The sequence below is a fragment of the Poeciliopsis prolifica genome, unplaced genomic scaffold (genome assembly GCF_027474105.1).
Source record: "Poeciliopsis prolifica strain line A6 unplaced genomic scaffold, Auburn_PproV2 SCAFFOLD006, whole genome shotgun sequence".
Lineage (NCBI taxonomy): Eukaryota > Metazoa > Chordata > Actinopteri > Cyprinodontiformes > Poeciliidae > Poeciliopsis > Poeciliopsis prolifica.
Genome location: NW_026562381.1, coordinates 6,896,132 through 6,919,222, shown reverse-complemented (window position 1 = coordinate 6,919,222; position 23,091 = coordinate 6,896,132). Strand labels below are relative to the sequence as shown.

At 35.7% G+C, this 23,091-nt stretch overlaps 1 protein-coding gene across 1 annotated transcript in view; it reads left to right on the top strand.

The window, feature by feature from the left end:
* Positions 1 to 23,091, top strand: part of LOC129360421 (LIM domain-binding protein 2-like) — an 89,879-nt gene that overhangs the window by 33,310 nt on the left and 33,478 nt on the right. The window contains 1 exon segment of the mRNA XM_055030626.1: positions 21,342 to 21,514. Coding sequence (XP_054886601.1) covers positions 21,342 to 21,514 — 173 coding nt within the window.

Sequence of the window (23,091 nt, the reverse complement as noted above, 5' to 3'; positions counted from 1 at the left end):
TGGTTAAGAGTTTTTTTACTCCATTGGATTACTCCATTTTTACTCCACATTGGAATGTATAGGTTTGAATTTCGGAAATTTTCAGAGGTGATCCTTTCAAGTCTGAATACCAAGTGGGGAATTTATGCTTATCACTTACCTGAAAATCCAAAAAGGCTGTCCTGCACATAAAACTATGAAATAGTTTCCATATTAAACTGCTATTCTGCAGTTTTTGAGTTTTGGATAGGTATTTATAGCTTTTATTAGGAGTGCACTTATAATTCAGCCCCGGAGATCTACCAATACTTATTTTACTTTGCAAGTGTCTGAAGATCAGTCACTGTTCTGTTTGCTCTCTGAGAAAAGGCTGACTGACAGACCCGCCCACCAGGTCACGTCTGCACATGCTCGGTTAATAGTAGTCACCCCACTGTTGCCAACTTAGCAACTTTATCACTATATTTAGGAAGAGGAAAAATCTGTATCAGCCACAATCACTAGTGATATCCAAAACACTGCAATCTGTGCAAACATTCCCTTTATCATTATAATGAAAAAAAAAAATCATGATAAGAATTGTCATTCATTTTAATAGGAATAAACTCTGTTTATAGAGCAGTACTTATTTTGAGGCTTTGACTATATGTACAGAAAGATGTAATGCTGATAAGACTGAGATAGATTTTAAATGCTTTTCATTCAAATGTCAAGATTTGTCTTTTTGATATAATATTGATGGTTTACCTGAAAACAAAATGAGTTTATGTTGTTATAAAACGTAATTACATGAACATGATTACCCGTCCTTCGGATTATCTGTATGTCATTAAATCTTTATCACACCTCATTTAATGAATATGTTACAGTACGAGAAAGTGAATCACTCAGTTATTACAAGGAAATAAACTGTTTACAAAGCAGCTATTGCAAAGCTTTATACTCAAGGTGGCCATTTTTAATTTGGAGGTCTGAGTTGGTGAGAAAATCCAACTTTTCCACCTGAAAATCTGTCTTCAAATGATCTGTTTTATTGAAAATAAAATCTGAAAATTTTAATTTCTTTGTTATAGTGAAACTTCATCTTTCGACTAATTATTCAGTGCAAATGGATGAGAGCATTATTTTCTCTTGTTGAACTAAAGTTTTTAAATGTCTGCCACATTTGCACACCGCTGCGCTGCATGTCTGCTTCTTAATGTGACTGCAGCATATTAGACAGTTGTCAGTGCAAATTGTTCAGAAATGCTCTAGGGGCACAATTCAGACACAAACCAGACATGTTCAGTTGCTGTCCAATTAATTGAAAGCATGTCTGAAAAGAGGCTGCAGAGAGCCGCCGCTTGTGCTGCTTTCCAGGTGGCCTGAATTAGGGTGGGAACCATTGTATGTACTGTGGCTAACAGGAAGAGGGGACCAGCTATCGGAGGGCACCAGCTGTCCATGAGGATGGGCAGGTCTCCTGGCTTCCTGTTTCTCAACACTTTGTGTGCCCTGGAGCAAAACAAAACCAGCTTTCCTTTCCAGTCGGACAAACAATACATACCGCAGACAGCTCTCCTCTTCCATCCTGGCTTCTTTTCAAAGTTTCTCCTTTTCTTTATCTTCATTTCTCTTTGTTCTCTCAGTTACTTTTTTATTTTCCTGTTTTTAACTCTCATCCTTTGCTTGATCTTTTTTCATATTCATGTGTGTGATCTGTAGCATTATGCATAATATTTCCTTACGTTTTTATTGTTTAAAACTGGGTTCCTTTCATTTTACCTAATTATATCATATTGCAGTGCTGGGCTTTCATACACAATTCCAATAACAAAATACTGACATTTGTGATTGTAATGAAACAAAATATGAGAAGTTCATGGTTTAATAGGCTAAAAACTTGCATCTTTTTCTTTGAATCTTTGTCATTTTAATAATATAAAATAAATATGTCACCTTTTATGAAAAAAGTATGAGAATGATAGAAAATGTTCCAATTTGACCAAAAGTTTGGATTATTGCTTTATTCTGAAACAAAAATAAAAAAAATATTGACTCTGAAGGGCTTGAAATTTCTTTTCCTCAACATTGTTTTAACTTTTTTCTCCATGTTCAGCTATATTTCTTCTCATCTTCTTTCCTTCTGCTCGTTCCTTTTCTTTTGTAGTTTGAACAAAGATAGTAAAACATTTGGAAAAAAGTTTAAAAGAATAATCTGTTTAGCTGAATAATCAAAATCCTGCAACCAAGTTGAAAATGTATAATTTAATATTCACTTGGTTAACACATCTTCTAAAATGCAAATTTACATTAGTTGCTATTTCTCCTATTTAGTTTCTAAATCTGTATAAACCCCCACTTTTGTATTCCATTAAATAAACATGACATTTGATTTCTTAGTTACTCGTACTGGAAAGTCTCCCATGTGGTCTCTTACTGTACACCTCTGTGCTTTGTTTTGCGCAAATGAAATTTGTGAATGTTCCAAGTCTTGATAGAAAACATGCTGCTCATGAAAAAATGAAGAGTGAAATGCAACTCGAGCTTTTAACAGTGAAACATTTCAGAAAGCCCAGAAAGATGAGCTCTGCAAGAGAACGGAGGAGAAGTTACATCAATAATAAATAGAATTGCACATTTTTGTGTGTAGCATCTATACACTGAGTGTATTGATGCTGCCCACACATACAGGCACACACAACAGGATGCAGTCATATGCAAATGCATAGTGAAAGCAAGGGTAATGTCATGATGAAACAAAACATGCAAACAAGCTCTAACATATGTTTCTGCAAAAGTCCCAACACACAGATGGTTGTAGGAAGAGATGATGTTGGCGTCAGACCCAAAGGCAGAGGAAAAAGTGCTGGCTTGTGTACAAAAACACACACTTTCAGACCGTGCACAAATGTGCATGTTGACGTTCCCTGGGCTTCGTTATTGACACATGGAGTAATCCATATTTATTTATAATACAGTGTGCTGGAGACCCATCAGTCTCCATAGTCTATGAAAGACCTGCACCACTTTACTTAAGCTATTAAATGTTTATGTGGCACTCCTTCATCCTTCAATAAATCTTCTTTCTCCACAAACACACACACACACACACACACACACACACACACACAAAACTACACACACACTCAGACACAATGGCAGCAATGTAAAAGAAATTCATAAGCTCAAAATGACAGGGAATATAACTTTTTGAGCTTTGTAGCTCATTCTTTAGTGAGCATATATTTAAGAGTCAATGACAAAAGGTTTCTTTCTAGTGTTCTAGCATCTCAATGCTGGAACGAGCATCTCAAATGTTGATGTGAACATCTCATAACAATGAACTCCACTGTGGAGTTGCAGCTCAGGTGGCTGTGAATCAGCAAGAAGTGCAAAATGTTCACTTGTTGCATCTCAAGTGGTGGGAGGTTGAGTCCCAGTTTCAGCCATCATAGTGTTAAAATGACCCACAGCTAAACATACAGCACCTCATAATTGTATGTAAACCAAACATGTAGTTCTTTTGTAATTTACAGAGAAATGTTTGATTTTTTTATTGCAGTGCTTGTGAACACTCCTGATGAATAACTCCTTAAATTAAAGCTGCATCAGCATGTATAGCATTTTTTTTTTTTTTTTTTTGTCATTGAACAGGATTCAACAAAATTTCTATTGCAACTCCCGTGCAAAAAGTCAAATATATACAATATTAAATAAACAAACACACAATAGTAATAATAATATATACAACTAAAATTAACTAAAGGCACTCAACCACACCAAAGAAGAAGAAGCAGCAGGTCCAATTATGGTAAAGTGCAGATGATGTGACAGTGCAAGTGCAGAACAATATGTGCTCATCTGTTAAAAGATTCCAGTTTGAGTTTCAGTTTGTTAAACTGAAATAAAGAAGACTTGGAAGATGACTTCTAATTTACTTATTTAATGTTATTTATTTTTGCTGTCTGAATGTTTTTGGACTCTTTGCATGTAATTATATTTATTAATACACCTGGTTACAATATGCAGAAGCCTGAAAATAAGATTATTGAAGTAGCAATAGCACTTCAAGTACTGCTAAAGCTATAAAAATGTAACATTTAATCTGAACACACTAATTAGGAGGGGTATTGTTTCCTTTTTCTTTCCTCTAAGAGGATTAGATAAAGGAAAAAAATGACTTTAATCTCACAGTTTTGACTTTCATGCAGGTGGGCACCTGGGGGCAACCATTTTCCAGGTAAACTGATTTCTCACAGATGTCCGTCTTTTTTTTCAGAATTCTGAAGTTAAAGTCAGAATTCTCAAGAGTCAGAATTATAATTTTATATAAAATTTTCTGTAGCCCTAATCCTTTTTATAATTTCTAACTAAATAAGAGATTCACAATTGCCTTTTGTCTGCTTGTAATATGTTAAACCATCCCTTCAATCAATAAGATTACACTTAGTCTTCTGTTAGTTGACATAGAGAGACGACTCCTAAAAACATTTCTATTTGCCAATAGCTCACTTGATTGTGTAGTGTGAACTGGACATTACATTAATGAAATTAAAAACAGAGGGATCAGTGGAGAGCACCGGAGTTGAGCCTTTTTTCATCCAGTGTCATCAATAGAAAGAGAAAAAGGCAGGAAGAAATGACAAAGCCGATAAAATAAATGAGTTCGATAACTGTCATTGATCGTGTGATTGATTTATTTTTTATCGTGATAGGCCTCGTGGTTATTAAATGATGTCGTTCAGAATATCATCTTAAATTTCTGATGGAGTTCTCTTAAAGTTCTACTCTGACACGGATCTGTAAAAACTTCTTTATCCCTTTTGGAGGTAACTTGTTTGAGCCGAGCCGGTACCGCTGCGTCAGATCAGAGTTTAGTTATCAGAGGCCAAGCAGCGCAAAACAACACTCATTACCATTGATTTAGGCTCACTGGGAGTCTGAGTCAAACCGAGGCAGTGTGTGAACCTCTGCATGGGTTAGCTGTTAATTCACTGTATCAGTGGAGTCTGTGATTGTTTGGTGAATGTCTGTCGTTCATGGTGGTTTTATACGGAAAGCTGTACGTGATTTACCTCTGACTTCTGGCATGCTCCTCTATTTGTCCTGCTGTATTTGGTAGTTTTGCTGGTGGTGGGTGTCTTTGTGTCTTCCTCCTGTGCGTGTTGTCCTTCTGGTGGAGCTTTGCCCTGGGGGTCTGCACAGCTGGGGGGAGGGAGGTCTGCTGAATTATGGATGGAGGTGAAGAGGGTTGCCCTCGGGGGAGTGAAAGGGGGATATACACCCCACCATCCAGAACACTTCCGATTTTTGTCCACCCCTCCCCCCTCGCCTCCTGCTCACTTCGTTACCCAGTCACCATCCATGCGTGGCCTGAGGTTGGATGAGGTTGACTGTGGAGGATTCTCTTTCTCTGTCATTACGCACTTTTTCCTTATCACTTCCTTTCCCCTTAAAGTGGAAAGCTAAAATGACAGAACTTCAGTTTCCCAAAAATATCCGGTTGATGTCGAGAGAAGAAAAAGCAGAAAAGTATTTTTATTTTGTTTACACTGTGTGTTTCTGACAGTGAAGCAGCTTGTAATTGTTGTAGTTTTAGATTTTTATTACGTCATTGAATGTTTTGCAAAACAAATAAATTCATATATTATGTAGATTCATTTCATACATGACGTTGTAATTCAAATGTTTATTCTAATTTTCATAGTCTAGAGCTTATACAACACAAAATGGAGTTTTTAATTATATTACAACGTAACAAATAATACAGACACACGTTATGCTAGGTCTGTCACAATAATGAATTTCCTGGATGAGAAATTGCATCCCTTTGCAAGGAGAGTAAATCACCAAAGTCCATTGCTAAAGAATGGAGGGCTGTATAAAGCCATATTCACAGAAGGTTCAGTGTTTGAAAAAGATGTGAATTAACATCTCTAGCTTTTCAGCAGGACTTACCACCTGCCCACACTGCAAAAAGTAGTTTCTGATGTAATAATGATGGCGTCATTGTTGGTCAGCTGTCTCTCTTGACCTAAAGAAACTACAGAGTATCGTAAAGAGGAAGATGAGAATCAGATGTAAACACATGGGTGGGTTGAAAGCTGAAGCGACCTGGAACATCTCAGCAGGCTCTGGCTGACCATGTACTAGTAGCGCAACTAGAAATACTTTTCAATAGGTTGACATTTTCACGGTAAAAATCTATTTAAATTGCTGACATTTATTTACTGTTTGATTGTTATTCATTGAGCACAAATGAAACTTTCTTTAATTTGCATTTGATCTTTTTTGCCATCATATTTAAAAGTTTAGATCAAAGCAAACTAAACTAAGAGTTTCAATAAAATCTTTGATAAAACAGTGGCAATGAATTTATATCATATGTGACATTTTCTATTTATATCACCAACAATACTTAATATCTCCAAGGATCATTCATCCGTCAGCTCTAGAAGTATCAGCTCACATTTTCTCTATAGATGACATTTATAGATGCAGGCGTTTAATTGTTGGTATTTTCTGTCATTCATTTAAAAATGTGTGATTATGATTATGTTTTTACTTGTTTTCATAAACTCATGTTCTTATGTGTAAAGAGATTGTTAAAGGGAGACACCAGTTTTCAGTGAAACATGCTTCAGATTGATTTTTTTTTTATATCAGCAAAAGCTGGAGGAATTATTAAAAATAAAATACATTTACAAGGTTTATTTTCTTTAGAACAGTGTCTATTTTCGAAGAGCACACCAGAGTTTCCATATCTGTCTTGCCAAATTAATGATATTTCTCCAACATATTTACTACCAAACAAAATTTTAATCAGCAAACATTTTTAAAAAAGGCCTTCTGTTTTCATATTGAGGAAAATACTCCCATAGTTTAGCAAATTTCTGCAAATCTTAATCAGGTAAAACGTGTCAGAATCTCCCAGTCCAGCTCTGTTTGCAGCAGCAACTTGAAGGAGGGTGAAGAAATCATTAGCAGGATTGTTGGCTTTACAGTAGGAACTGTTACTGTTTTATGTTCAGGAATCAAACATTATGCTTCATTTCAAGAGTTTAACAAACAGAACTACTAATAATCACTTTACTGCATTTTGTAATGTGCAGTTTGCTTTATAAATATCCGTTTCATTTAACCCCAAACATTTTTTGGGTGTTTGTGATAGAAAGTTGCACTGCAGAACTTGAGGTATGATTTATTATATGGATAATAAAAAACATATTAACTGAATATGAAAATCAGCAATATTGTTTGTCAAAACTATTGTTCGAATGCTGTTTTTAATTAATAACACAACAACTCCTCAAGTCACCAACCAAATACTCACCTAGTAACACTTGCCTGCACAATTTTATGGCACAATTATGTATCATAGCTAAGATTCATTTGAATTTTTATTGGATCCTGGTAAAAGCAAAATAACAGTAAAAACTGTATTTAGAGAAAAATATCTGATGATTTTTGTGTGTTTCTGCCTTTCTGAAAGCTAAAAATGAATGCTGTTCTTTCTTGTGTGTGTATTTAAGCACCGTAGTTTCAATGAGGTCAACTTTAGACACTTAATTTCAGTCTCACAGTATCATGTGACAGATCTCACTGCTTCTTTTCTTTTTAAAATCAGGAACACCAGTTTGCTTTGTCTTTCATATTGCAGTGTCATAATGATGAGGTTTGGTGTGTGCATGTGGATAATGTGTTTCAATAAAATCTGTAGTTCTATTTTATTTTATTTTTTGTTTACCTCACAAAGTAAAATACAGCAGCTTCTAAAATGACAGAGAGAGAGATTGAATTAAAGTTTTATGATTGATGAATATTTCATGTTCTAGGCAGTGATTCCCACATTCTGGTGAGTGTTCAGTGTGTGGGCACTGATGTGCACAGGTCTTTGTGCGCATGTGTCAGTTTCTCCTAAAATTCAGGCTGCCTGGCTTAACCCACTCTAGATTATATTAAACTCTACAAAAACAATGTGGATTATTTTGTATTTCTGCCAACATTGAATCTCACACTGGGTTCGGTTCTGTATCCTGTATCCTGGCCTTATTAGAAAAAAGTTTGGACTTAATTCTCCTCCAATTACAGGATGTTCACTCTTGATAAGTGTTTCTTTAAAATAGATTAGTTTTCTTAAAAAGCAGCTTTTCATGGTTGTACCAATTAAATGTAAAGGAATATCACACAGTTCATCTGTATATATATATGACACAAAATATAGATTATGAGTGAAACAACTCTAGTTTTTATTTTTTCAAAAATTACTGGTATGCAGTAAACAAATAAATACTTTGTTTCAGTTTTGTCATATTGTTCTGTTAGTATATTCTGTCTCCTTCATGTTCCATGTGAAGTACTATGCGGCAGTGGTGTTAGTCAAATCCTTGACAGTGAGTAAACTTGAGCTGACTTTATCAGTTTGCCAATGATCTGATTCTCCCCACAGTTGACTCAGGAATGGCAGCTTCTGACGGGTATTTAGATAAAGATAAGAGTCGATGAAGACATGTGCTTTGGCCAAGCATTTTTCATCAACCATTGATTAAGCCCACAGATCAATATGTCATCTTGGTTTTAATCGTTGCATGTTCCTCCCCACTAGTCATCAACAATGGAATACACTGAGAGGGAATAATCAGTTTTTAAATTGTATTTTTTAGCTCTGTGTATTGAAGTACATCACATTATGTGAGTCTAAGCAAGCAATGGTTTTAACCAGGCAGCCAGGAAAACATGCAAACACCATGTAGAAAGACACCAGGAGGAAACTGGAATCAGGACTGTCTTCCTGCAAGGCAACATCTGCAAAACCTTTTTAGAAATATGAGAATATTAGCATACATGTATCTTTGGTTAAGGTTCTATGGTTTTTGTCTTTTGTAATTCTTCTAATTTTACATATTCTTTATGTTATGAGGTTGTGAATTTCTGTTGTTAACGGAAGACTTTTAATAACTGTAGGATTTGAAGCCTACAGTTGGGATGTTTTGTCTGGATTGTGAATCTTACCATTTGGGATTTGAATTCCCAAGTGGGAAGTTCAAAGTCTTGGGATTGGAATCAATGGAAAGTAAAATGTCTCAAAAGAGCAGTGGTAGACTATTGGGAAGACATACCAAATACTACAGAGTAGTCAATAGTTTAAATTCTGCCCTTTTCACCACAGTATGCCAGTTCTTGCTCTAACCTTAAGTCATTGTAGTTTCCTTTAAGAACATAAACACTTGCTGGCTTTAGCACTGTGACCAGAATATGCTGGTATAAGATAACCTGCAGGAAAAATACCACAGTTTTGATGTATCACAATATTTATTCAGAAATACACATAAGGTTGACAATAGTTTCACATCATATATTGCAATTACTGTAATATGTATAGCATCTGTTTGTTGTTATTTTGACGCTAATGCATAAGTTAAAGCAAAATTATAGCATAAACTTGCCATAGTAATATGTTGTATCTGATTTTTTTTTCTTCTCAAGAACAATACTACTTACACTGACTTGTTGCCATCTTGCTCTTCATGAAGTAACCATGAAGGTTAAAACAAGTGTAATAATGCTCCTAATTATTTGGTAATCTACTCAAGGAGATTAGAGGAGTGAGTCTGCTCTTGGCTGCTGAACAGACGTTCAACTTTCAACTGCAGCTTTAAAGCGTCTCTGCCAGCTGAGGCTCAGTGTGCAGCAACAGGTGGGTGCTGCACTCTATATATATATCTATATATAGATATATATATACTTTTAGTTGGATGTAATGAAAAATTATTTAAAATAACAGAACACAATAAAAGTGCCTTGCTCTGAGTCATAAACCAATCAGGTTTTTGTCTGATGAATATATGCAGATTGCAAATATTATGATCATCCCCATCGCTCCCCTTTTCTCATTTTCATCCCATTTTTCCCCTTTCTGCAGTTCAGAGAACTGCATTTGCTGCATAATCACCCACTGAGTGCTCCTGACTTTCTTGTCCCCGCATCAAACACATTCTCGCGTCTTAATTTTGCTTCATAATGTAAGTTACTACATGTTGTCTAACAAATACAAGCTAGAAACACTGGCAGGACAGCACAGTCAGGTTGTAATGGTCTGAGTTAAACACTGAATTTTAAAAACAATAAAATATTAATTTTATGTGAAATTAAACTAATATCAGGTTTGATTAATGCCAATACAAGGTTTTGTATGGTTTTTTATTTGAAAATATTGCTTTTTAGAGGAAGAGGTATCTTCTGCTCTGTAACAAATAATTTAAACAGTCTCAATGTCTTTCATTTTTTGCCTTTACTTGAGTTTCAGCCTGTTTTTGAGACTATGCAGTTCATTCACTGTGACGTTCTGGGGCTGTTTTAACAGAAGACTGCAGTATTTACTCTTTACTTTCCTCTATAGAGTGAAGTTATCAATACCAGGAACATAAACATGTTTTTTTATGTTTCTGGTATCAAACCTAAAGAACATGGCCATAAAAAGGCACATTTTCACTTGAGTTGACAAGGAGTTTGTATTTTTCTGTTTTAATTTTATAGTTCTGTATTTACAGTCCATGTTTACATCTGTGTGTACAACTACATACAGAAGATTTTACTGACCATGCTTCTTACTCGTTTATTTTTTTAATCTTATCATTGTATCCAAAAAGTCAAGATCATTTGGGGCTTTTAATGATTTATTATTGTGCTACACAACTTTGGTTTGGTAACCCTTTGAAATGGCTCCTTAACATTTGAGTCAATGCCAAGAAAATAGACTTATCTACAACTTGCTAAGGGAACTGTACTGACATTTGAGTTACTCTCTTGTGTCATCATTCCACCTTGGAGGATAAATGCTTCAGATGCATAATTAACTGGCTAAAACTATTTGGACATTTATGTAAAATCATCTGTATTTAAACATCTAAGTGGCACTGTGTACAATATGAGCCTATTGTTAACTTATTTTTGAACACCGCTCTATGTTTACATGTATTTATTTCTTTCTACACATGTGGGTGTGCATAATATATCAAGTTTTGTCTGGTGTCCGTTGGTAAATCATTACTGTACTTTTGTAGGCTGTTTGTCTGTGTTTATGGATGTGCTGTATGTATGTGAGGTTGACAGTGTGGATAATAAGATTTAGTAAATTCACAATGTATCATGTCGCACTAATGCTCTGAATCCATATGTATCTTTTTGGATACATATGGTTTCCTAAAAAAAAACAACATATGTATCCAATATGTAGAAATTTATTTTAATTGCAACCCACCTGTTAACAAGCATCTCCAACTTCTTTATTGACAAATATAATTTAATGTGCCTAAATGTCCTACGGTTATAGTGATAGATACAATTATATTTCATATACGATCTGGACTAAAAATTAGCTAATGCCCAGTATGTAATATATGTTTGTTTGCCAATTGGAATTTTCAATTTAATTAGTAGTGTGTAAATTATTTTCTGTGTTTCTGTTGTTTAGCTATTCAATAGTGAATAAATGTTGATTGATTAATAACTATAGTAAAAAAAATGTATATCCATTGTAATATTGTTAAAAAGGCAGAATTTATAAAGTGCTTTTCTCATCACTCTGACCACTCAAAGGTCTTAGTACTGGAGCCACATTTACCCAGTTTTAGTTTGTTAAAGCTTTCTGTTAATAATCATTAATAGTGCAAAATGCACTGAATGTAACATGTAGCAAGTTTAAAAACAATAAACTCATCTAAACCAAAACTCACCTAAGACAAAATAAACCTAATTTTGTCTTTCATATGTAATTTATGAAGTAAGTTAAGAAGAACGTTGATATCTTTAAAGTTGTTATGGTCTTAAAAAGTCCTGAAAAGTTACAGGAAACTAGAAATATGTGACTAGATGTTTTTTCCCCCCCTTAAAACTGCAGCTTAAAAGTCAGGCCAAAATTGCTTGCTGGTGTTTTTTTAACTGTAGTTGAAAAATCAAATGTAGTTTAGATTTTATACAATTGTTATAAATTATTGATTAAAACCATTTTTAAAAACATAGCTTCCACAACATATGCTGACAATGTCTAGGTTGAGCAAGAATTTTATGAATATTCTGAATACTACACAGTATTATGTGAATTTAAAATACACCTGGCTGTACACTGTGAATGTATGTATGTGTTTGCCAGTGTATTATGTCAGCTACAAACCCTTATGTTTTCTGATGCCCCGCTCTGGCTTTGGAGTGGAAAAAACGCTCTTGCTGTCTCGCTGAGTGACGCTGCTGGCAGGAGTCCTGGGTACCGACGGGGGGAAACAATCCCAACAAAGTGCTATGAATTAATGTGACTAATTAACACCACGTTAATTATTTGTAAATTGCATGTTTGGGTACACATTACTTGAGAGACATATGCTGCTTGTCGTGTTCGTCCAAACAAGTGCCAGCTAATCTGTATCTCTGGAGTGCCCCAATGACTGAAGACGGGCCAATCAGCACCGCGGAGAAAAATAAAAACACGAGCAGGAGAGTGAAGTCAAGAAAAGTGCAGAGGAAAAATAAAATTGGAAAGAAAGTTTGTGGGGTTTGTAGTTTGTCTTCTACATGATAGATAGCATATCTTTAAGTGAAGGATACAATATGTGCTCTGCTTCAAAAAAGTGCTCTTCCAAATCAAAGTGCAGATTCAATTTAATCCTCTGATTTATGGGTTTGCTCATGTTTGCTCTCAGTTGATAGTTTCTATTTTTAGCACAATTCCTCTTTTTATTAACGAAAAGTGATTATGATGGTTAAGGTTTTTTTAAATGGATTAAACTTTTTGTTATTGTTGTTTTTTAACAACAATACACCTGTAGGTAAAAAAGTCAGCCAAGTAATGAAAGCTAATAATTCCATGTGAGCAACAACATTTAATTAATTAAATGCATCGTTTTCATTTTTGAAGTAAAGCATACAGAAGACGTACTATACAAAAATTACATTGTTTTTGAAGCTGAGCATCGGTAGTTTTGTACAGTTATATTTTATTTAGAATCTGTTTAAATTAGCTGAAGTGTTCACTATGATACGATTACAGTTCATTTCATTTATATAGTGCCAATTGATTACTTCTAAAAGTTATTAGCAGAAGAAGCTCCTTTATTTGTCTTATCTAGGAGAGAAACACTGTTAAGCAGATAATCTTTGAGCCAGTTTCAAGTCTATGATCAAAGAGAACCGATGCAGTTAGTCTTTGGCTTTCTTTAGGAGAGACCAGTGATGGGCACTGCTAACTAGTAAACGAGTTCCCCTCACTCTTAAAAATAGAAAGGTTTTCTTCCTCACAGAGTAAAACTGTGAGGAAAGGAGAGAACCCTGATAGCTAAAAGATCTGTCACCCGTTCTACCACTAATATACCTGCAACCTGAGAGTGAAATGCTCTGTTAGGAACATCTGGAACAATCAGAGCTCTGATGGCTTGATCTTTAAGGGCTTTACATGTAATTGTTCTGGATTTAAAGAGTGTCAGTGAAGGGAAGCTACAATAGGAGAAATATGACCTCTGTTTTTAATTTTCATCAATACTGCATTTTGGATCAGCTGAAGACTTTTAACTGCTTCCTAATAGTAAATAATTACAGTAGTTCAGCCTTGAAGTTACAAATGCATGGACTAGATTTTTTTTTTTTTACCAACTGGTTCTCAGTCACCCCCAAGAGTCCATGACCAGGATTTTCAGGACATGGAAATCCTAAATGCATCAGAACAGGCAATTGGACTTCTCTTGTTGCTTGAATGCATTTTGTCTCTCATTTTCTTCAGGTCAGAAGAGACATTTTGGATAAGATTACAAAGAAGATACTCAATAGATGTTAGTATGTTGGAATTAATACCCTTGATCAACACATGCCTGTTGAATTCCCCTCTGGGGGATGTAGGGACACATCAGGACTTAAAATCAGCCCAGCTCCAGTGTTTGTCTGCAGCATAGAGGGAGCCTAAACGTGTTTGAGCCTGAGTGAAGAAGTTATCTGAGGAGAAACACGGGACTGCCGTGCTTGAAATGATCCAAGAGTTGCTAGCAAGGCTACTATTACATGCTTATCTATCACTGTGTCACCCGGAGTTACGCACACTGACTTTTATTGGAACAGTTTTGGTTGAGGAGACGCAACCAAAAACCCCTGCATGGTTTGGTGAGATGGGAGCAGGGAGCAGATCTGTGAATCACCTAAGCATCCCTTTCCCAATCTCTCCATCTCTTTCCCTTCTACCCCACAGACAGACTTCTCTCCCTCATTGACAAGTGCTTACTTTTTTTTTTTTTAGCTTTTCTCCTAGTTTCCTCTTACTGTTTCTCTTTCATCCTTTGCTCATTTTTTCAGTCCCAATCTCCACAACCCCTCCTCACCCCCCACCTCCCTCCACCCTTCTCTCACCTCCCCGTCTCCCCCCTCGTCTCCTCAGAGCTCCTCCGCATTAGCAGTCAGCTCCACTCCTTGGCGTACTTTGTTTTTCAACCGTGGTAGAGACCAAGTGAGGGAGGCTGCGAGATACAGAGAGAGCGAAAGAGCATCATTTACACAGTCATCTACGCCAAGCACACTCCCCCCTTCCCTTTCTTTCCCTCTTCCTCCTCACAGTTGCTGCTCATGATGCCAAACATTTTATGTGTTATTTAGTCATGCTTGACTTTATTGAATTTAAAAAACATGCCAGTCATGGGTCCACCCTCCCCTGTTTCTTCCCCCTGCTGCCCCTCCGCACCCAGCCACTCACATCATCCCCGTCTTAGACTCTACCATCCGGGTCTGACCACAAAATCCTCTTGAGCCAGTGTCTTAGGGGACATTTCACTTCTAAATGAAGTTTTATTCCCAGGCTAGACCCTCCCAACACCCTCACCCCAGCCTCCAACCTCCACTGCCTCCAGACCAAGCAGCCATCCTGGGGGAAAGCGAGAGAGCATAATTCTATGCAGCAGAGTGTTGACTCTAAGATGGATTATTACTGCTTGAAATCAGAGGCCATGTGCTGTTGGATAATGTGACCATCCAATTTTTTTGTTTTGCACCGGTGTTCCAATAATGAAGATTTGAAGCATGGCAACATGGAGAAGAAGAGAGACCTGTTCCACTAGATGAGCAGGAAAATCCCAAAATGTTCACATTCTCAGTGCCAAAATCAGGACTGAGACTGTTTTTGTTTTACTGATCTGGTGTAACGCAACTTATCTCAACTTATTGGAATTGATTTTGATTATTTTGTGTATTCAATTATTAGAAATGTTTCCCCTAACATACTACCAATCGGATTCTAGCAGTTTGATTAGCTGGAATGATGCCACAATTTTAAGTAAGTTACTCTAAAAACATCCAACATGCTCTAAAATTTTCTAAAAACAAACAAATAATAATAGCAAATTAAAAGTATTGAATAATTTTATAATAATTACATCTTCAGCATTTGCTTAATATCTTGATTTTGAGACATAGACTCAACCAAAACTAAAGAGCAAACACTTTTTAAATCCAGTTGTAATTTAAACGTGCTACATGCTTATTCTGCAGAATTTTATCACCGGTTGGCTCACTGCTACTTTTAGTGCAACAAAAGCATATGAAGCTAATATTAGCTGGTTAATTAGACAGGTTCAGAAAGCTAGCCTGCAGCCAGCTGGTTATCAGATATGCCATTCTTCAGCTCTGAACTGTAGTTTTAAAACAATTCTACCTGAGTAACAGTGATATTTGGCGCTCTTTTGGCTTCTGTACCATGACTGCCCATGATTTTTGTAATTAGGAATAGAGAATCTTGAAATTTTAGCAAACCTTTATTGTGTTAAATACAACTTAGGGCCCTTTGAAAACTGTTTTTTGAAATTGGGACTGCCTATTTGGATCACCACAGGCAACTGACAACAGTCAGCCAACTGTTGCCAACATTGTGAGACATAAATAAATAAAAAAGGAATTCCCCAAAATGTGAATTGGCTGGCCTAAACATTTTATGGATCGGAGAAAACTGCAGTCGGTGGAACAATAGTTATCTCCCTCCACTCCCCCACTATACAGACTGGTCACCCTGCAGATAATCATTTTAAACTACAGATTGTGTACATGTTTAAAACATTCACTTGAAAAAATGCAAAAAATAAAATAAATTAACAAATGTTCGGAAAAGTTATGATTTCACAAAAATATTCATTTGTGTAATTTTTACAGTTGAAAGTGTTTTTGATGAGAGTCCAATTAACGTGCAGGAAGGACCTGAGGTCCCTCTTGAGCTGTGTGGAGCAAAGAGCATTGCATCCATTAGCATTTCTTGGATAATTGTTGTCCTTCCTTCTGCACATTCGACTACCATGCAAAGAACTGTTTCAATCTAAGGAATATTTCAAACTGCAGAAGTTCTCTGATGGGAACTCTTGTTTGAGAATGTTTAATCGCATTTTGTTTTATCCTGTTTGATTATAAATAACGCATTTCCCATGTTTACATTGCAATTATACCAGGAACCTCAGACATCTGCTATGTATAAATTGTTTTCTTTATTGCTGCTTATGGATGTATAGAAATCAATTTAGGGTAGAATATAATTCACCATTTCTCTTATTTAAGCATCAATGTACAGCCTGGGTTTCATAACATTGTTGCCCTTTTAGTGTGCAAATATATTATATCCAACTTGAAATTTAAATCAAATTTAAGACATGTCTGCTGGGATTTGCATATGTGGGGGCAATAATAGTTTGCAGGCAGAAGAGAAAAGTATCAGCTCAGGATGGAGCAGATACCGCTTCTGATTCCCTGTGCATTTGATAAGTAGCTGCCCTTAAGCAAGTCAATTTGCTGAAGTGAAACTGCCCGGTGATGTTTGGATGAAGCAGGTGTTTGCAGAGCTGCTCTCAGGCGTGTGTGTGTACCACAGTGTGTAGCTTATAGCTATAGAGAAATAAGAGCAACAGAAGTAGGCTCTTTAAGAATATGCTGCCAAGATGTTATTCTTGGTTCTGGACATCTGCTCAACAAGTAACTGAAACTGCAACATTGAGGTCTGCAGTCACAAGTGGAGGCTGCGGGTTTTCTTCCAAGGGAAAGCTGTTCGATGCAGATGCTCTCTGGGGGTGGTGCGCAGATGACTAATCTTCATATTTAGTTGTGCAACAAAAACAATCTTGTTTTAGATTCTGAATAAATGGTCTTGTCTTCTAGTTTTAGCTGTTTTCTTACTTTACTAACAAATACCTTAATTCGTAAAATGTCTTAATTGGTTAATTGGAGATCATTAAATTACCATCAGCCTCAATGTATCTCTACAGTTACAGTGATCAGGTATGGCAGAGTACTACTTTGTCACTGTCTGCTAAGATTAAAACATCTTACTTTTTTTAAATTGAGGATGTAGAACTAAGATTTAAAGTAAATATTTATTTAATTTCTGTTTTGGTGTTCATCAAGTCTTGCATGATTTTGCTTTTTAAAAATACACATGCCTTACTTTGCCTAAACGTACACTTCACGGCCTCTTTTTTGTTCATTTTGGCAGAGAGAGAACATGTGACCTCATTTAAGGTTCTTTGTGAGGAGATAAAGAGGAATTTTTGATTATGTTGTCAAGGTAGAGGGACGGTGAGACACTGCTTTTAAACCCCTCTACTTATTCAGATGTAAGTTTTTTTATTCTTTTCACAAAATAACTTATTCACAAAAAACTATCCAAATATATCCTTGATTAAAAAGTAAAATTTGAAAGACTTGTAGAATACACCCACATTTTCAGAAGTTGGTTTCTGGCAGGACTTTACAACACATCCATAGAGTGGTGTAGCATGAATACTGTATCATCTGTGCTTCTCCTTGAAGCCATAGCTAGCTCAGGAAAGATAGAACCAGACAAAGCCTGAGGACTATAAACCACTGAATACAGTCTCTCCCTCCCTGACTCCTCCTCTGGTTTTCATCATGCAGCCTGCTCATTGTCTCTTCAGGCTTCTGCAGAAAGTTTGCACTGCAGAAGCTGTCTGTCTCAATAAGTCAGTTTAACACTGCACTAAGTCGTGAAATCTTATTGTCCTAAAAAAAACCTGTTGGGAGGCTGCGGGAGATCTTTTTTTCATTTTTTTATGCAGTCTTACATACTTGAAGATTATGTGAAACCTGGACTATACATGTCATTCAGATAGCCTGTTCTGGGAGAGTGATATACTGAAACATTTACTGTTTAAGGACAAATCTTTAAATATCAAGGGTTGTGAATTATTTGGACTTTCACTTATAGATGGGAAGATTTATTTATAACACAGAGAAAATAAGACATCCAAAAACTTTTCTGTCTTTTTGGCAAGGGAGATTGAATTCTAACAATGTATCTGTTAGGGTTAACACCTGTTAAACATACATTAACAAAGACAGAAAAGACAAAAGAGTTAGATTCTTTTTCATTCGCGAGGAGAACGGACAGAGATGTGCTTCAGTTACAATCTCCTACCGATCTGAAGCACATTTTGTCTGCTCCTCTATTTTATGTTTCTAGGATCCCTAATCACAAGGACGCTGTAGCTCTAAAGGGAGGGGGCAAACAGCTACAGCGTCAAATGTTATTCACTAACTAACACACAATCATTCTGTACTAGATAATGTCCTTCCAGGCACAAAGATTAATAAAATATGTAGTGATCTTAGCAATGATGGTTTTATTGGAGGCCAGCAACTCAACCGAAGCAGAGCTCTTCACCAAGAGGTAAACCTGCAGGAAGATTTTGTTTCTGCTCTCTGTCAGTGAGGCCTTCTGAGAAAGGAATCAGAGTAAATCAACAATACAAGAAACATTCTTAATTCTATAATGAGATTAACTTTAAGGAAAGCATCAATTAAAGATACATTATAAAGATCAATGAGAATAACAAATAATTGATTAATAATATCACAATTTCTCCAACAGTATCAATTTGCAAACGTCAATAAAAATCAATATCACAAAAGAATGCTTGGATGCTAACTTTGGTTTGCTGGAATATTTTAAGTGGAATGCATTTATTGCTTTGCATGCAAATATATGTGACTAGTTGGATGGACTATTACTGCCAGTATTGATTTTAGTGGCAGAAATGCTGAAGCTTATATCAATAACAGCGGCAATATCCATATAGTGTCTTCTGAATTGACTGCTCATATTTCTGTCCAACCTCAATTAGAAGGTCAGTTTTTTCATGATTATATATTTAAATTTACAATCATTTTGAAGTTTCATCAAGACTCACCTTTTCATGTTCTAATTAAAAGCAGCTGCTCCAATGATTGTCAGTGACATGCATTTAATGGTGTCATACAGTAAACACAAAATATTGTTTAAGTCATTGGAATACCTGGTCTGCTCCTGTCTTCTTCAAGCTTTTTATGGATTCCTCATATTTATAATTTAATCTGAAACCATTACAAAATAACGGGATTTTCTTTGATAACCACAAAGAAAATCACTTTGTGGTTTTCTTCGTGAAGTTAACCTTCTTCGCAAAAAACGAAGATGAACTTCTTCGTTTTTGCTGTTAGCAGCTTTTTATTTTGTACTTATTTTAAGTTTTTTTTTTTTTAAGTTAAAATATAGTTTGTTCTATAACATTGAATACATTAGAATATTTATTCCAGTAACTCACTTCTCTAAGTGAAACACATTATATAATATAACTGCACACAGTCTGTTTTCAGCCTTTATTTATCTTAATTATGATTATTTTCTCTATAAAGTGAATGAAAACACAACATTTAAAATGATAATACATTATACCAATAAAAAACATTTTTAATACACAAAAAACATTTTTAAACCACCTGACAAACAAACCTTATCAAAACACACATTCAAATGTATGAATGTGTTTTATGTTTTTATGTATCATATTTATTAAATCTTATTTTTGTGATATATGTTGTAACTTAAAATAATATTTATTTGCAACAATGCACGTGCTCACTGTTTGTTTTTGGATAGAATCTGAAAAAAATTCACAAATTCTAGTTACATTCCTCCTGAAAGTAAAAAATAAAACAGACAGATAGCGCTCTTATTACAGTTGGTGTGCTGAGCCAGGAGGCAATTAGTCTTCCCTAAAATATCTCCAAGAAGCAGGAAATAGCATGATTCTGTCCAAAGTTCAAACCAGCCTCTCTGAAGTTGTGTAATGATCTCCCTTTATCTCATTTGTTTAACCTGATAACACACAGGTGTTGTGCAAAAATAATAGGTTGATTTTGAGCTCCAGTCCTGGCACGCATCCAGGCCAGCTACCTCCTGCTGTTTCCAGTTTTTAATGCAGAGTCCAAACTAATTGTCTCTCTGCTGCAGCTAAGAACTTCAAAACAAGCTGAAGAGCTGCTTAAAGGAATCACTAGATGATTCCTTTAAGGTTCAGAAAGCAAAGCAGTTTAAGTAACAAAGAGAGGGCTTTCTATTGACAAATACATTCAACAGGACACAAACCCAATACCGTTTACTTGTATGGGCATTCAAGATGTACCTGTAAGATTATTACAAGTAAATATAATTTTGGTATGAATGAAATAAATAAATTTTACATCACCGAATTACCACTCTGTTCCATAAACCTAAGTATGCGTCCAAATCTACAATGATGTGGGTTGAAATCAGTACATTTTCATGTGTTTGAATGACCCAGTCAAAGTCTAGGTTTAAATCTAGTCGACAGTCTTTGACGCTTGTGTGAAGAAAGAATAGAGGATTTCAGCCAGGCTAACATAGCTTAAGTTATTTCACAAAGAAAATGGAGAAAACTTTCAGTGTGTGGATGTGCAAAGTTATTAGATACATACCCCCAAAAGATATACTGCTATAATTATAGGTTCTACTGAGTTTTGACTCAGGAAGGGTTCAATGCATTTATGAACCACAACTTTTGGTTTTATCATAAAGTTTTAACACATGTATATATTTTCTTTTCACTTTAAAGCTAAGCACTACTTTATATTGCTTTGTTACATAAAATTACAATAAGATGCATTTGGGTTAGTGGCTGTAACATGCAATAAAAAACAAAAGTTGAAGTGGTTATTAATGTTTCCAAAAGACTGTGGCAACCTTTAACTAATAGACAAATAAATTCCTAGGCAGCTGCGGCAAAATCTCCCTGTTGGAATATAACTGGTTAAATGAACAACACATCACATGCAGAAGGGTCCTTAAGCAAGATATTAAGCTACTTTTATAAACCTTATAATCCTGTCAGTTGAGAAAAAAACGACCTGCAAGTTTAGAGAGTAAAAATAAAGTAAATATACATTGAAATGGAGAATTTTGTTGGTGTGCAACAGCACCTTTTGTTTGTCCATAAGCTGATCCTATCTTTTACACATCATTTCATGTTTGGGCTCCTTCAGTATTCAGCATATCTGTCATGTCTGTCTGTCCTTCCCTGCAGCAATCGGCCGGACGTTGATACCCCGTTATTTCAGCACAGTGTTTGAGGGCGGCGTCACCGAGCTCCATTACATCCTGAAACACTCCAAGGAGTCCTTCCACAACTCCTGCATCACCCTGGACTGTGATCAGTGCACCATGGTCACCCAGCATGGGAAGCCAATGTTTACAAAGGTAACATCTGACCCTTGAGCTTCTCTCTCCATAAATAATTGATTGTGTGCTATGATAATGGCCAGACAAGGTGTTAAAGTGCTTAAAGATCAAACCCATTTAAACCCTTTGATTCCCTTTCTTCCTCTTTCTTTCATGCTGTCTCTGCTGTTTGAAGTAAAACTTGATGGTTTCACTGTCAAACACAGGAAGGTGCTTGTGTCTTTATCAAAGAGTAATAAAAAAACGCTTTCCTCTACTTTTAAATGCCTATTCTTGACCAAAGCAGCGCCAAATTGAGCTTTTTATGTCAGTTTATCAGTGAATTTTATGATTATTCTCTCTTTATGATGAAATAAAATGTTTATACATATCAAATATAAATATGAGTAAAAATATAAAAACAATCATTGTATATTGTATATATATATATAATATATATATATATATATATATATATATATATATATATATATATATATATATATATATATATATATATATATATATATATATATATATATATATATATATATATATATTCATTTTATTTTTATTTTTTTAAACCATGCGAAGCATTGTTTTTAGCCCAATATTTGTTCCAAGCAGTGTGGTTATTTTTACTTTTTTGTCTTCTATTAGAAATTTGGCCATTCTGCCCTCTGGCATTTACAGTGGTAAAGCCACAGACTGATTCTCAAGCCTACAGGTACTCCAAAGGCAAAGCTATCAGGACCGGAGTAAGATGCCTGCGGAGTGTGGTTTAGATTGTATTGTAACTGACACACAGATGGAACCAAGCAAAAGGAGAGGAAACACTAATTGCACAGGTAAAATGATCCAAAGCAGACACAAAGGTCCTCTGAAAGCAATAATGCTGTGCTCACCGGCTTTTGTCTTTGGGGACAGAATTCCCCTGTGAGGTGGAGTGAATATCTGCTCCTCCACGGTCTGATCCAGATGGCTCGCTGACTCTCAGTGTTCTTCTGCTGACTGTCTAAATGAATCTGAGGCCAGATACCTTGTCAGTGCCAAGCAGCTGAGCTAAAGGGATTCTATGTTCCCTCTACCATGAATCCTGAGCTGAAGCGCCAGACCAGATTGTTCTGACATTAAATGGCTATACACCCCTCTTGTTTTCAGAACTTGACAGTGCGCACTAACTCACATGTGTGTGTGTGTGTGTGTGTGTGTGTGCGTGCGTGCGTGCGTGTGTGTGTGGGGGGGGGGGTGTGTGGGTATGTGTGTGTGAGTCAGATAATTAACTTTTTAGTTGACCTCTCAAAGGCTGTGAGACTATGAAGTGAATAAAAAAAACCTTGAGAGTTGAGTTTTAACTTTTTTGGGAATAAAACATTGGAAGGTGGTTGTTAGTTTTGATCTCCAATTAGCTTAATTTGATTTTTATGTATTTTTTAATGCTTGACAGGTATTATACCCTTTCTTGTATTAAAATGATACTGCATTGTGATTTATAAAATTAAATAATATTCATAGACTTTGGACATTATGGCCCAGATGGTCATTAGTCTTTAAAAGTTACTCAGATAACTTAAGTTAAATTCTAGTTAACAAAATAATTTTTGTGATTTAATTTG